Source organism: Bombus affinis, chromosome 16 (assembly GCF_024516045.1).
Source record: "Bombus affinis isolate iyBomAffi1 chromosome 16, iyBomAffi1.2, whole genome shotgun sequence".
In the NCBI taxonomy this organism is placed as follows: domain Eukaryota; kingdom Metazoa; phylum Arthropoda; class Insecta; order Hymenoptera; family Apidae; genus Bombus; species Bombus affinis.
In genome coordinates this window covers 6271506-6284720 of record NC_066359.1, presented here as the reverse complement: position 1 = coordinate 6284720, position 13215 = coordinate 6271506, and the positions used below count along the sequence as shown (strand labels likewise).

At 36.3% G+C, this 13215-nt stretch overlaps 1 protein-coding gene and 2 long non-coding RNA genes across 7 annotated transcripts in view; 2 read left to right on the top strand and 1 right to left on the bottom strand.

Annotated features, from left to right (window-relative positions):
- The window catches only part of LOC126925500 (uncharacterized), a 77038-nt gene that overhangs the window by 18455 nt on the left and 45368 nt on the right, over positions 1 to 13215 (top strand). For all 5 annotated transcript variants that reach the window (XM_050741094.1, XM_050741096.1, XM_050741095.1 and 2 more), the window contains exon 2: positions 3233 to 4024. In XM_050741094.1, the coding sequence (XP_050597051.1) occupies positions 3610 to 4024 (415 nt within the window). In that variant the 5' untranslated portion in view covers positions 3233 to 3609. The remainder of the gene's footprint in view (positions 1 to 3232; positions 4025 to 13215) is intronic.
- On the bottom strand, positions 2417 to 3235 carry LOC126925539 (uncharacterized). The gene is made up of 2 exons (XR_007713985.1): positions 3086 to 3235; positions 2417 to 2968 (listed from the first exon to the last, which is right to left on the bottom strand). It is a non-coding gene; the product is annotated as an uncharacterized LOC126925539 (long non-coding RNA).
- LOC126925531 (uncharacterized) lies at positions 4031 to 8464 on the top strand. The gene is made up of 2 exons (XR_007713974.1): positions 4031 to 6945; positions 7027 to 8464. It is a non-coding gene; the product is annotated as an uncharacterized LOC126925531 (long non-coding RNA).

Here is a 13215-nt window from a genome sequence, read left to right as displayed (position 1 = left end):
CAGTATCATTCTATTGTTTGCACACCTGTTATGCACACAGAGTATACTTATAAAATAATTCTTAATAACGTGATTTTAACCTACAATAATGATTCGAAGCGAATATCAATTTTAATGTAAATACAAGTATAAACTCTAATGTGAATGTACTAATAATATCACATAACATAACTTTGGTTTATTCTCCGTGCAAATTGAGAAGAAATATGAATATTTTAAAAACAATCTCCATATCCGGCAGAACTTATAATTACACGAATCGGATTCATGTAGATTCTCTCACACTCAGAGTTCCAAACAGGCCTGAAACCATTGAAAACCAGGAACAAAGAGAGCCTAGCTGTCGGAAACTCTCTTAGAAGTTCCCTCATCGAAGTCCATAATTTGTTCCGACTGAAAAGCGTGTTCGAGATGGGACGTGTTAATTGCACAAAATGGCTTATCGCAATTTGCATAGCTCTCGGCGAAGAATGTCGTGGAAAAAGGAATAATCAGCGTTCACACTTACTCCAGGATTGGGTTCAATTACTTAAAAGGAGTCGAGCTTATCTGCTGGAATTTAATACGTGCAGCTTTTTCACCGCCGTGGAAAATAATCTTTTAAGGGGAATTAGCTCGACCATCTTAATCCAACGACAGTGTTATTAATCCTCTGAGGTTCGAAGAACATCCGTAGGACGACCGATAAAAACTTTTCATCTGAAAATGGAATGTCGAAATCACTCAATTAGGTTAGGTTAGGTTAGACCTCAGCAACAAGTATCTCAGTGTACTATACGGAATTGAGGAAAGCCAGATACGGTGAATGTGATCTAAGTGCACTGTACTGTTCAGTCTATGAGAAACATTCAAAGTTAAACGTGATTTATATTATTTCTGTAAATAATCAAAGTAGTCGGTTATGTTAGATCTGAATCTCTTTCCTTGAGTTAGGTTAGGTTTCAAGGAAAAATTACAGACGGCTAGAAACAAGAATGGAAAGTACGCAAACATAACTTTATCCACGTATTTTACAAAAAAATTATTCAAATCTTCAAAAATGTAACATTGTAAATCTATAAAGGTTCTGCGAAAAATTGTGAATTGACCATATTCTGATAGCATAGAAAAGTAAGGAAACAAGTAAGGAAAACTGACATAATATCTCGTAAACTTATTTATTTAGCCCTGGAGACGAATATATAAGAAAGTTCGAAATTCAGCGCGATTTATGGCGTTTCTGTGACTGCGCAGTCATAGGACAGATTAGGTTAGGTACATAATCCATCAAAATAAAGAAGGAATATCAGAACGTTAGATTGATCGATAGATTCAAATTTTTCTGTAGTGCTACGAATTTTTTATACAGACAGATGCACAAGTTTCCCTAGCGACTGTGCGCGAATGCTTTAATGGGAAATTTAATATTAATCGACGTGAGCTGCACCCATATTTAATCACAGGGAAACGTCCTTACGTTTAGATTAGGTGGATGCACATGGAGATAGAAATATATTTTCGAAAGATAAGAAGAAAGTTTCATCTATCATCCACAAAAAATATATTGTATTTTTATATCACGAAACTATGGTCAACGTTTACAACGTGGAAAAATGAAATATGGACGGAAGATGGAAATACGTGGTCGTGATATAAAAATGAAATTTTCCAACTGTAAATGGGTGACGGTAGTCTTCGAACGAAGTCCAGTATGCGATTAAACGAGACTGCAATCTGAATGAATTCAACGTATTCCATCCTCCAGGAAAAGACACATTGAAATTAGATTTAAATCACCAGGGACCATTTACATCACGACGTCCGTGTCCCCTCGAGTTGAAATAAGAAGATGTGTCCCGTCTTTATTCAGACACACTGAATAAGTCGTTTACCTTGTAAACAGAGCGCTCCTCGTTCCGTGGAACAAACGGCTGAGCCTTAACAAAGTTAAAACGGGTGTTCGTTAATAATTCATGAACCGTTACCGTGGCGCAGCGATTACTTAAATAAATACTGAATTAGATCGCAGCCTGGAAAACGTCAATGAAAATATCGTCGAATGTTTAAAGAGGTTTTACATATTTTACGATCGAAAACAGACTTTTAATCTGAGGAATCACGGTAAACTATGAAACAATAGAACATAGAAACAACATAGAACTTGCATTGAGAATTATGCAAATAATGCTATAAAATCCACTAAATGCTAATTTCTCTAAAATCCTATCTATGCTCTTTTAAGAACAGAGACACCTAGATGGGAGATTGGAATAAGCAACATTAAAGCAAAGTACAGTGCAGCCATTAGCTGTACCAGGATTTAGAATGTTATATAGGGACACGGTATGACTAAGGAATGAGGTAGTCGAGCCAGTAATAGGCGACTCCAAATAGTTGACATTGTTTGAGTTGGAAGGGAAGGATTCTGACCTAGTAATGATTGTTAATCCAAATTTACTGGTGATGAACTATAACGTTCCATAAGTAGATTACTGTTATGACCCCGCCAAATTAATTGACCAATTCTATTAACATTCATTGGTATTACAGTATTAATTATGAAGCCAGTCATGTTGGTAACAAACCACTCTTTTGTACTCTAGACCAGAAATGATCATCCATTTACAGGGTCTCTTTTATGAATCTTTAATACTTTGTCACAGCAAATACCCAACTCTGAAAATGTTCACTGTCATCATAAAAGTCTAAATATTCAGTTGACCACATTCTTTATGATATAAGTAAAACTGGCCCCATACCCAGTCTCTTATATATACAATATACCAACTACTGCAATATAAGATTATTCACATTCAGATCTCCCGTACAGTCAACACACAAATTATCACAGTAATACACGGTAGAAGAAAAGTACCACCAATTCTATTAGAATCCAGATTTCCAAAGATTCCAATGTTCCCTGTATATCTTCCCTGTTCCAGGGCTGGTATTACTTTCCATCTCATAGACAGCCTAGTCTACGTCATATCTGCAATATGATTGGTGCACACATTAGGTGTAACTTCAAGTTAGATTTCAAGGTATTCGCAAAGCTTCCAATCCTTCCCATTCCAAGTCAGGAATCACTTTCCACTTTTAATATTACCAGCATAAACACCAAGTATATCTTCAAATAGGAGGCCAAAATATTTTCTGAGTTTCCAACCAACCACTTCAAGCAAAGAATCACCTCCCATCCTCAGTATGGTCACTGCTCTTGAAACCCATTAACGAACCGTCTTCTTTGTTACAGACCAACAACCAAGGTCCACCGATGGCCATCTAGTAGCCGAATCTCCAGTACACCAGACTCTCATAAATACGCGTTGAAGCACCGATTCACCAGGTTGGAGGGAAGCTGCTGCCACGTCGTCACGAAGCTGCAAAGAAACGTAACGGCCGTAGAGGCATCGAGGGTGGCTCGCGTGCCAAGAAGATGCGACTGTTCGCGTGGCCTGGCAGCGTGACTCGCGGCGGACTCATAAACGATGAATTGGCGGGCAGCGATGTTGGCTCAGCCGAGAAACGCGGCAGCAGCAGGAGCAGCAGCGGAGGAGGCAGCAGCCACGGCAGCCAGCGAACCGGCAGATTGGACGCGCGATCGGGCGAACGGCACACCATCGGCTGGGCATGTACGTCATCTACCCAGCAGACGAGCTGTTGCGTATCTATGAGAACCCAGACCGTGATCCTAGTCCAGTGTTGACCGGAGATCGTCGGCCGAGTTGTCAGGTGACCGTGATCGCTGTTAACGAGAGAAACGACCGCCCACTAGCACCAAGTTGGCTGGATAGCTCGAAGAAGTGGAAAGAAAGGAGAAAGGAACGAGGACAGACACGTAGAAAAAAAGCGAGCCGTAACGAGGCTCCGCGTAGCCACGAGGTCGCGAAGGGTACTCGTCGCGAACAACACGCCAGGACTATGCAAAACAGTCGCGTTGGCGCCGGCGAGGATGCCGCCAATCCTTTCAAGGATCTCACACAACCGGGGCTCAGCGAGCCGCTCAAGCAGCACAATGCCGCCGCGCTCAAGCTCGTGCAAACCGGTGAGTGCTTTAGTTCTATCGCCAGTTTCTTCGCGTTTTTCTTCTTTTATAGGGTTTTAATGGGATCTTACGGAATTATGGCTCGTGGCTATTTGAAGACGCGAATACTGGAGAGTTGGGGTAGATTGACTGTGAATTTATACGCTCAATTATGTAATTTTATGGGTTACGTTATATTACCTATAAAGCCTACAGTGGTTTACGCGATACTTTATAGGTTAGGAAATTTAAAACAATTTGAAGGCAGGATTCGCGTATATTTATAAAGAATTTCCCTTGAAGAACATTGTTCATCTGTAGCATTTATCAAATAATTTTATTACGCCTTTCTCTATGAAAGCAGTATAAAAATTTTATTCAGCCTGGTCAATAGCTCAGCCTAGGATTTCCATTAGTAGGACGAAGTATTAGAAAGGTAGTAAAAAATTTTTGAAGTCTAACATTATAGTTGCGAATTATATAGTTAGAATATATACTTAGGATCGTCTAGCATTGGATAAATTACATTTATATTAAAAATAATTCTGTTTAAAATTAAAGACGTTTCTACCATAACTCTAATATAATTCTATTCAGTTCCAATATAACATAAGCTCAAATTTTTACTGGTTAACCATAATCATTTTCCGCAATTCTCATGTGGAACTTGGTTATTTTCTCTGATCGCTACGTGATAAGAATACAAAAGAGGTAGATTGCGTATCGTGAATTATTAATATCGTGGAAAATGTATTCGCCGGGAGAAATGTATTCGCCCGTATATATATGAATCCGAACTTGCTTCAAGGCCAGCATTACTACATTAGTATATTAGTATATTGTATAAGTATAATAGTCAATAATGAATAATAACACTTACGATCCTGATCTTAATTTCTTCCTAACCTCAATTCGTTCTGACGCCAAATTTGGAATTATTACTTTTGATCCTTCGTACGATTTTATTGTAACAAAGTAAATGTAGAGAGGTTAATTAAAGTTTCGGAAGTTGATTAAACCTAATGAAATTATATCTAATATGTTTACAATGGATTACAAATGGAAACGATGGATTATGTATTCAGCCACTGCAGACGCGCACTGTGCAAGAATGCGCTTTCTTCCTGAACTATTCTGTTGTTTCGTAATTTAGAATATTAGGTTCCGTAGTCGATCTCGTGATACGAAATACTTCTCAGCGATATTCACAGAAGTAATTTACCTGTACCGCAATGTTTCCTTACTTGAACATGTATGCATAATTTTGCTACACGGTACTTAACCTCAAAGGGAAATACCAAAGTCTTTTTCATTTTAAGGTTGGGAAGTAGCTGCTTTATAAATTTGAAAATATTGATTCAGATTTTAACATAGTATATGTCCGTAATTATTTATGCTACAGGTAGCACCATTATTGTAAGCTAAAGTTGTATAAAAAGATAATAATAGTAATTTTTATTTACGTTTGATAATTTATTCTAGGCAGAATTCTCCTAAAGTTTCCCTGGATAAAATTTCAATTAGTCCTAGTTGCTTTAGTCAAGCTTATAAATAGAATTCTTTCATAGAATTCTCCAGGGCACAAATCCAACCACCCTAGTTACTTTAATCAAACTCAATTAGTAAACATATTACTAAAACAAAATAACTACGTTTAGCAAATTGTCTCTACTAAGTAACAAACTTAACCCTCTCCTTGTGTTATAAAACTGTCATATAAGCATTCCATTATCTTGTTATTCAAACGTGAGTAACATGATTACACGTGCCACGATCAAAGGTCCCCCATATACTCATGTACACAGCTTTCCGTGTTCGAAGCTATTTTCCTTCGTATTTAGTAGTATAACAGAGTTGTACGTTTAGGACTTGACATTGTTCGTAGTCGTGCTAGGGAGTAATGCACCATAGACCCTATGATACGTATCTAGATTTCATGCTTAGGGATCGTAAGTCATCTTAGAGTTGTCCTAAACAGGTCTTTTCGGAGGTGGATTGCCTGTACAAAATGAGGGAGGGCTAATCTCCAAGCATAAACATATAATTTTAGCTAACTTCCTAGATTTATGACCAATTTACCAAATCTTTTCGTGCTTTCGTAATTTCTTTCCAGCATTCTTCCCTTTCCCTAGACTCGAGGCAAAAATAAGCTTGACTAATTCCCTATCAAGTCTTGATTCATGACCTACCAAATCTTTTTCCGATTTTTCAATTTCTTCGGTATTACTTTTCGCAATAAATTAAATATGATTAATTTACAATCGATAATTTGCTTGATCGTTATTTCATCGCCGGGATGCTTTCAAGCATTATACGCAGAGTATGTTTTGTGCGTTCAGTGTTGCCAAAATTGTGGCATGATGGATGACAGCCATTTTAACTACCGCTAGAAATAAAAGATTCTGCGATATCAACCAGATAGACGGAAATCTTAACCGGAAAGGCAGACATTTTGGCACAGATTCCCCTGAACTATTCTCCTTGTTTATCCAGACCATCCCTATATAGCGATATCCAACTTTTTCCATTGGTCTTGTCGCCTGTAACTTATGGCGACGCTGTAAACGATATATACACGGGAAAACGAGCGCTAGAATGAAGCAAAGGAATTTCATGGAAAATTCGTTGGCATGGAAACTGTCGTGATCGTGGCGTCTCCGAGTTCAGAGTTCGTTGAATTGGTGTCTTTCCAGCAAAGCTGGATAAAGCAGACTTGAAATATGGAACACGCGCAACATATTCTGAACCCAACAAAAATTGAATATTTCATAAATCCAACTCCCTAGTTTCATAGTAATAGGTTATAACCTAACTTATACAGTGTACAATTCTCTCTACTAATATAACTATAAGTTACATATAATATGATTTTACATAAATTATTTTGTTATATTTTAATGTAATTACAAGTATATAGAGAAATAATTAGACATATAAGAAAGGTTTCGTGTTTGTAATTATTTTGTATAAATAACAAATTATAGAATTATTTCTTCTACATCTACAATTACAATAAAAGAAAGGTTTCGTGTTTGTAATTATTTTGTATAAATAACAAATTATAGAATTATTTCTTCTACATCTACAATTACAATAAAAGGAAGTATTCTATGTAAAACATGGATTCTATTGTATAGGATAGCAAAAAAAAAAAAAAATGATGGAAAAAGATAATGGAATGAAAGGAGTTCCAAATTTTGGAGGTTAGATTACAATCTATAAATGTGGAATTACCACAAAGGTCTGGGTTTATCAAATTTTCATAATTATACTAAAATAACAATTATATTAGATCAAACTATAATCATATTAAAGCACAGAACCTATTTTACGTAGAAAAAGCAGATTCTATCCATCATCCATAATTCAAAAACTGGAATAATTTCCTCTGCTCTGACAATGTTTTCCGGGGATGTTCGGCTTTTTCCCTCAATTTTTCACCAGACCCAGACACGGAGCACGCTTCACAAAGGAAAAATCACGAAATTTCGACAGAGAAGGGTTTCCCTTTGCTCCAGCTCGGTTCCTCGGTTCCCGCCGAGAGAAAAAGTACAAATGGAACTGCTGTGGAGTGAGCAGAGAGCGAGATGGAGAGAGCCAAAAAAAGAAAAAAAAAAAAGAATTTCGGAGGCGTACAGGGTCGAACTGAGGAGGCGTGTGCCGCATAAAAATAACTCGACACGATGACATAATTGTAAGTTATTGCTACCATAAAACGACGTACACGTGCTTCGTAAAACGACGCGCTGAATGGGTTGGTGAGTCCCCCCATTTATAATTGACCTGTCACTGTTACGGCAAACGGTGCTGTTCTTCGTCTCTCTTTCACGTCTTTTTCTAACGTGTGGGTGGCACGTGATGGATACAAGCAATCAGGATCGTCTGATCTCCGTCTGGTCCAGCCTGTGAAGCTTATTAATGAAATTTGTGAACACGCGCCATCAAGTTACTGCTCAACCATATTACAAAAAGTGACAATCTGCCGTTCTCTTCGCAAATGTTAGGTTAAGTAACTGTGTCAAAAGCACTTTGATAAAATGAAAGAAGAATTAAACGGATAAAAAGCCTTGGGAAAAGGTTAAGGTGATTAAAAAGAAAATAAGAGTAGATAAAATGAAAATGCAGTACTGGGATTAGTCAAGAAAATGAAAATACATAGAAAGTCAGAAAAAGAGATGTTTTTTTTTAAATTGAAATTGAAGCAAATTGAACGGAGAGAAAATATTGATTTTAATTTAGTGAATTAAATTAAATGGAAAGAGAATGTAACTCAAGATAACCTAGATGGTCTAAAATTAACATAAGAATTAAGTATACGTGTAACGATATTGAAAACCAACCGTGTCTAATTGCTAAGTCAATTGTATCAGCCTTTCTACGAAGTCAATTAATTTAAAATTATTTGATTCTATTGAAAGCGAACCTAACCTAATTCGGTGGAATATCAATAAAAAAAAAGAACCAATTGTCAGTGGCAATTAACCTAACCTTGATCGTCTGAACGCTACAAAACTTAACTACGTTAATAACAATCTTTAAAAGCAAGCAGAATCAATTGCAAGCCAAGAAATCGATTCTAACCTGCGGAATTCAATTAAATTAAAAATGAACCTAACTTAACCTCGCCTACGAATACATAACTCGCCTGCAAAATAAATTATACTATGCATTTCACAAATATCAGATCCAACGACAGCGTGAGAAACGTTTACACTGTCGTGAGATAATAAAAAGCCAAGTTCCCAAGAGTGGAAGCGCGCGCGTCGAACGAGGAAGCGAAGAATTCATTATTCATGGAGGTAGGTCAAGCAAGCAATTCCAAGTGGACGGCCATCGAACTGGCCTTCAACAAAAATGCAACAAAACCAGATTTTTTGTCCTCTTGGCTCGTGGATAGCATTAGAGGGTGCGAATTTTACCCGATTCGTTGGTGGTGCATTTTTTCACGGTTAGCCTGTTACTTTTGGGGCCAATCACGCCGGTACGAGGCGAAGATTAATTATATCGAGCCAAAGCCAGGGGTTGTCGCTTCTATTAGGAAGTCCTCCTGTCATCGGTCTTTGTCACGCGCGATTTTATCGCGCTCCAGCCTCGAAAACTACGCTCACAGGCCGTACGATCTGATTAACCTTTGTCCATCGGTCGATGCCGACCATCTACCTGATCCAGTCAGGGGATAATAAATTTGCCAACTTTTTAAAACTCTATTTGGAGTGAAGAAGAGATCCTTTGATAAATAGTTTTTCATTTTCGGATGATGAATCTTTAAAAATATTATAACTTTTTGTCTTTAGAAGAAAATTGGAATTCTTAAGGTTAGGCGGCACTGTATAGTTATAGGTTACTACAAAGTTTAGATTCAGTTCAGATTAAGTTACTTAGTTTGTAATGAGGAACTGGAAAACAATACATTTTCATGAATCGTTTTTGTCTTTGGAGAAAAATTCAAGTATTAACATTTAGTTGGTACTATTGAATGACAGATCGTTCTACAAAACGTGTATTACATTGAGGTTAGATTTTCTAATGTGAGATGGTAAATTTAAAAAGCAAGTTTCATGATTTTTTTCCTTTTTTTTTTAGTTTGATTGTCTTTTTAAGATCTTAGATTTTCTAACAATTAGAATATTAACATTTACTTGGTTTTGTCATAGTTATACGTTATTACAATTTGAAGTAGGTTTAGGTTAGGTTCCGATGAAATTTATCGTTCGAAGATTTATTAAAAAGTTCTGGCAACGAAATACGAAAAGAAACTTTGTAGAGTAATAAATCCAGTTTACTTTGCCCTGTCCATTTTTTATTGACATACAATCATTTTGAAATAACCAGGTGTATTTTAACAATAATTACATCCATTATCAATTTGTCGTTATCTCGTGTCATGAAAATAAAAAGTGTACTTTCATTCCAATTCTTCTTTAATTTCATTTCGACTTTTCAACAAAGCTAGATATCAAATAAGCAACTTTTTGAATTTAACTCTTTTCTGATAAAGTTTAGTGGGAACCACCCTATATTTAAATAATTGTATTCATATTCATAAAAAAATACATATACATATATATTTATTACAGAGATTTATTAAAAATTGGGAAAAAGATTTACTAAATGATTTATTAAAGATTTATTTTTGCAAATGTTTCTACAGGTGTCCGAATACTTTCGTGAGCCTGTGTATACAACTTTTCAGTTATTATACAGGCTATCTGGCACGTTTAGTACAGGTTAGTTTACATGTGGTACATCGTATCTTTTATTGCAATCAAACGGAATGAATTTTATTATAGCATTATATGTATTTTTATGCGTATCCTTCCGTGTCTTTTAAAACCGTGGCTACAAAACAGTAACAATAATTATTTGCGATATAAACGACGTGTCACGATGTTCTGGTGACACAAATGTCGCGTCACGCGACCGACAGTCCACTTTCCTCGAGTAGTCGTCGTTATCGCGCTGGTTTTTTTCCTACTTTCTTCCTCTTCCTTCTCTGTGTGCGGGTTCGCTTCGTTTTGTAACGATCTTTTTTTTTTTCTTGCTCGATGATGCAAGTAGGGCTGTTAGTTGATTGGCTGCGCCCGGAACAATTGGCATTTCGTAAATTGAGATCACCCGACACGTCGAACGAAAAAATACGCAAATAATAGTGGCACCATTAAGAATTGCACTTTCTTTGGAAAACAGAAATTGAAAAGGAAATGTTGTTAAATTTATTATAATTGCTTTCTGCAATGAGTATTGTAAAAAATGTTGGTATAATTCCTCTCTTTATTTTATTTTTATATATTTCCGAAGAAGATTCGAATCGTCAGAAATTATTTACATTTCAAATATAGAATATAAATGGTTTTATCTTATTATTGATATATACAGAAATACCTAACGTAGTATTATTACACAGATAATATCTCATTTAAATATAAAAACATTTTAATTTTGTAAAATAAAATATACTTGAAAATACCAAATGTCTCGTAAAAATATTTGTTTCCAATGTAGTCCAATTTACATACAGATACATAAATAATGTAAAAAGTCAAATATTGGAAAACTATACAGGAAGCATCAAAAGGTTTCCGTTAGACAATAAATTAGCTGTCTGTGCCACTCGTCGTAAATGTAGCGATAAACGCATCAAAGTGAAATTGTAGAATTGCATCGTAAATAATTCTTTTGAATGTAAATATGCAAGTATAGATTCTTCGTGAAATTTGCTCATGCGTGTAATAAGTACAGAATACAATGTTATTTAATTTTCTCATTATTGTCTGCTTAATTGACGCTTTATTGATTTCCACTGGGTTCATGGTAGAAATAAAATCAAATCTTCACATAAAAAAAAATCTTTTTTTTTTGGATGTAATTTAATATAAATAATTATTTAAGACATACAAAAAGCAACAAAATAAAGAAACTTATGACAAAAGAGGAAGATCCCAAGGAACGTGAAATTTCCATATAAAATTGTTTTTTGCAGATATAAATCTATCAGGGATAATTATTTAGTGGACAAAAGCTGGCATTTAAATTTTTATAAAAACAATAATAGGAAAATCACGTGACTCTTGTGTTGCACAAAAACTGGCAATTTGATACATTAACGAATGAAAACTTGTTTTGTACGTTTTACGATATGCCTTTATAATTCCATCGCGAAATTTGTTAAAAGCGTTTTAATGTTTCCCCTGAAGGCAGCTTAAAGAATAAAACGATTAACGTTTGACAGGATGATTAAAGAAAAGCATAGCATTCTGCGTAGTACCTGTTTTAGAAAATTACTTTCTCACACTTATTAGTACTTAATTTACGCTTGTAGTAATATTTTTCTAGCCATAATTTCCATACACCGAGTGGACCAAAAGTTTCTAAATAGTATCATTATATTTAACAATGTAGGAAAATTATGAAAAAGTAAGATCTATGTTTATTTCTATACGTTCTTAAACACTTGGATTTATCATAAAAATATAAAAAGAACCATTTGTATCATAAATATCATAATACTTTTTCTACCACACAATTTAAGCGAATATCATACTTATAATTTACTGTAGAGATTTAAATCACAATTACAAATAACCAAAAAAGGTATAAACGACGCTGCAGATATCTATTTGTGAAATTGCTCTGAAAATCCGCAAACGCTTGGCAGCGTTCCACTTCCTTTTGTATATTTCACTCTGTAAAAACATATCCTAACTTTCGACCCATCTGCATCTCAAGAATGAACATCGTACCATCCCAATCTCATCGCCAACATACATGGGACTTACCATCCCATCAGCCATAAACGTTTGTACGGGGAAAACCCGATGATGGCGCGACGATCGCGGTGGACATGGGATATAGAGCACACAGAGGGCAGGCTGGTCTAAATGGGTATGAAATTGAATGATTACAAACCACATCGAACGATCGTCCATCAGGAATCCAATTTTATCTCCCGAATCCGTTGTGGCGAAATGTGTCGAGATTCGTCAACCGAATCACCCTTTGAACGAATCGTAGCCGGTAATCGAATTTCGGGTTGACATGACCGATTTCGTCGGTTCACTTAGGAGAAAGCGGAAATAAAGCGAGCAGATGCCGTTTTTCCGCGAGGACAGGCCACTAGTGATGGTAGTTGGTTTATCTGGTGACTTCCTCGTGGAAACGAATTCTCCTCGGAGTATTTCGCAAGATTACATCCAAGACCTCGTTACCGTGGTATAAATAGAGCTTTCCTGCTGGCGTGGATTCAGTTTAACAGCCGCGTAGAGTGGCGGCCGCGACGGGTCCAAACAATCTTCGGTCTGTCACGTGTGCTGACCTGGATGCTTATTCAGATCATTGGCGCCGGGTTGTTGCTTTCATCGGTTGCGCCAGGGGTGTACCTATTTCCTCTTCCTTTCGTTCTTCAGCATCAACTCTATGAGAGATAGTGGAAGTCTTCGTAGCTTAGCACATTGAGTTTACTGCTACAAGAGCTTCGTGTATTTTGCTCTAGGAATCGCGATAGGTTGAAATATGCTACACTGTTACGTTTAATTTTTGCAAGCTACCATATATTGTACTGTTTCTCTGACAATGATAGCTTAATTGTTGCACATTTTTTAGTCTATGCAATTTGTCTTAATTTAATCGGTCTAAAAAATTTGGTAGAAACGAGGGTCGCCAATGGCCATCCCGGCAGTCGATCTGTTAAGAGGTGGAAACTTGACAGAAACTGT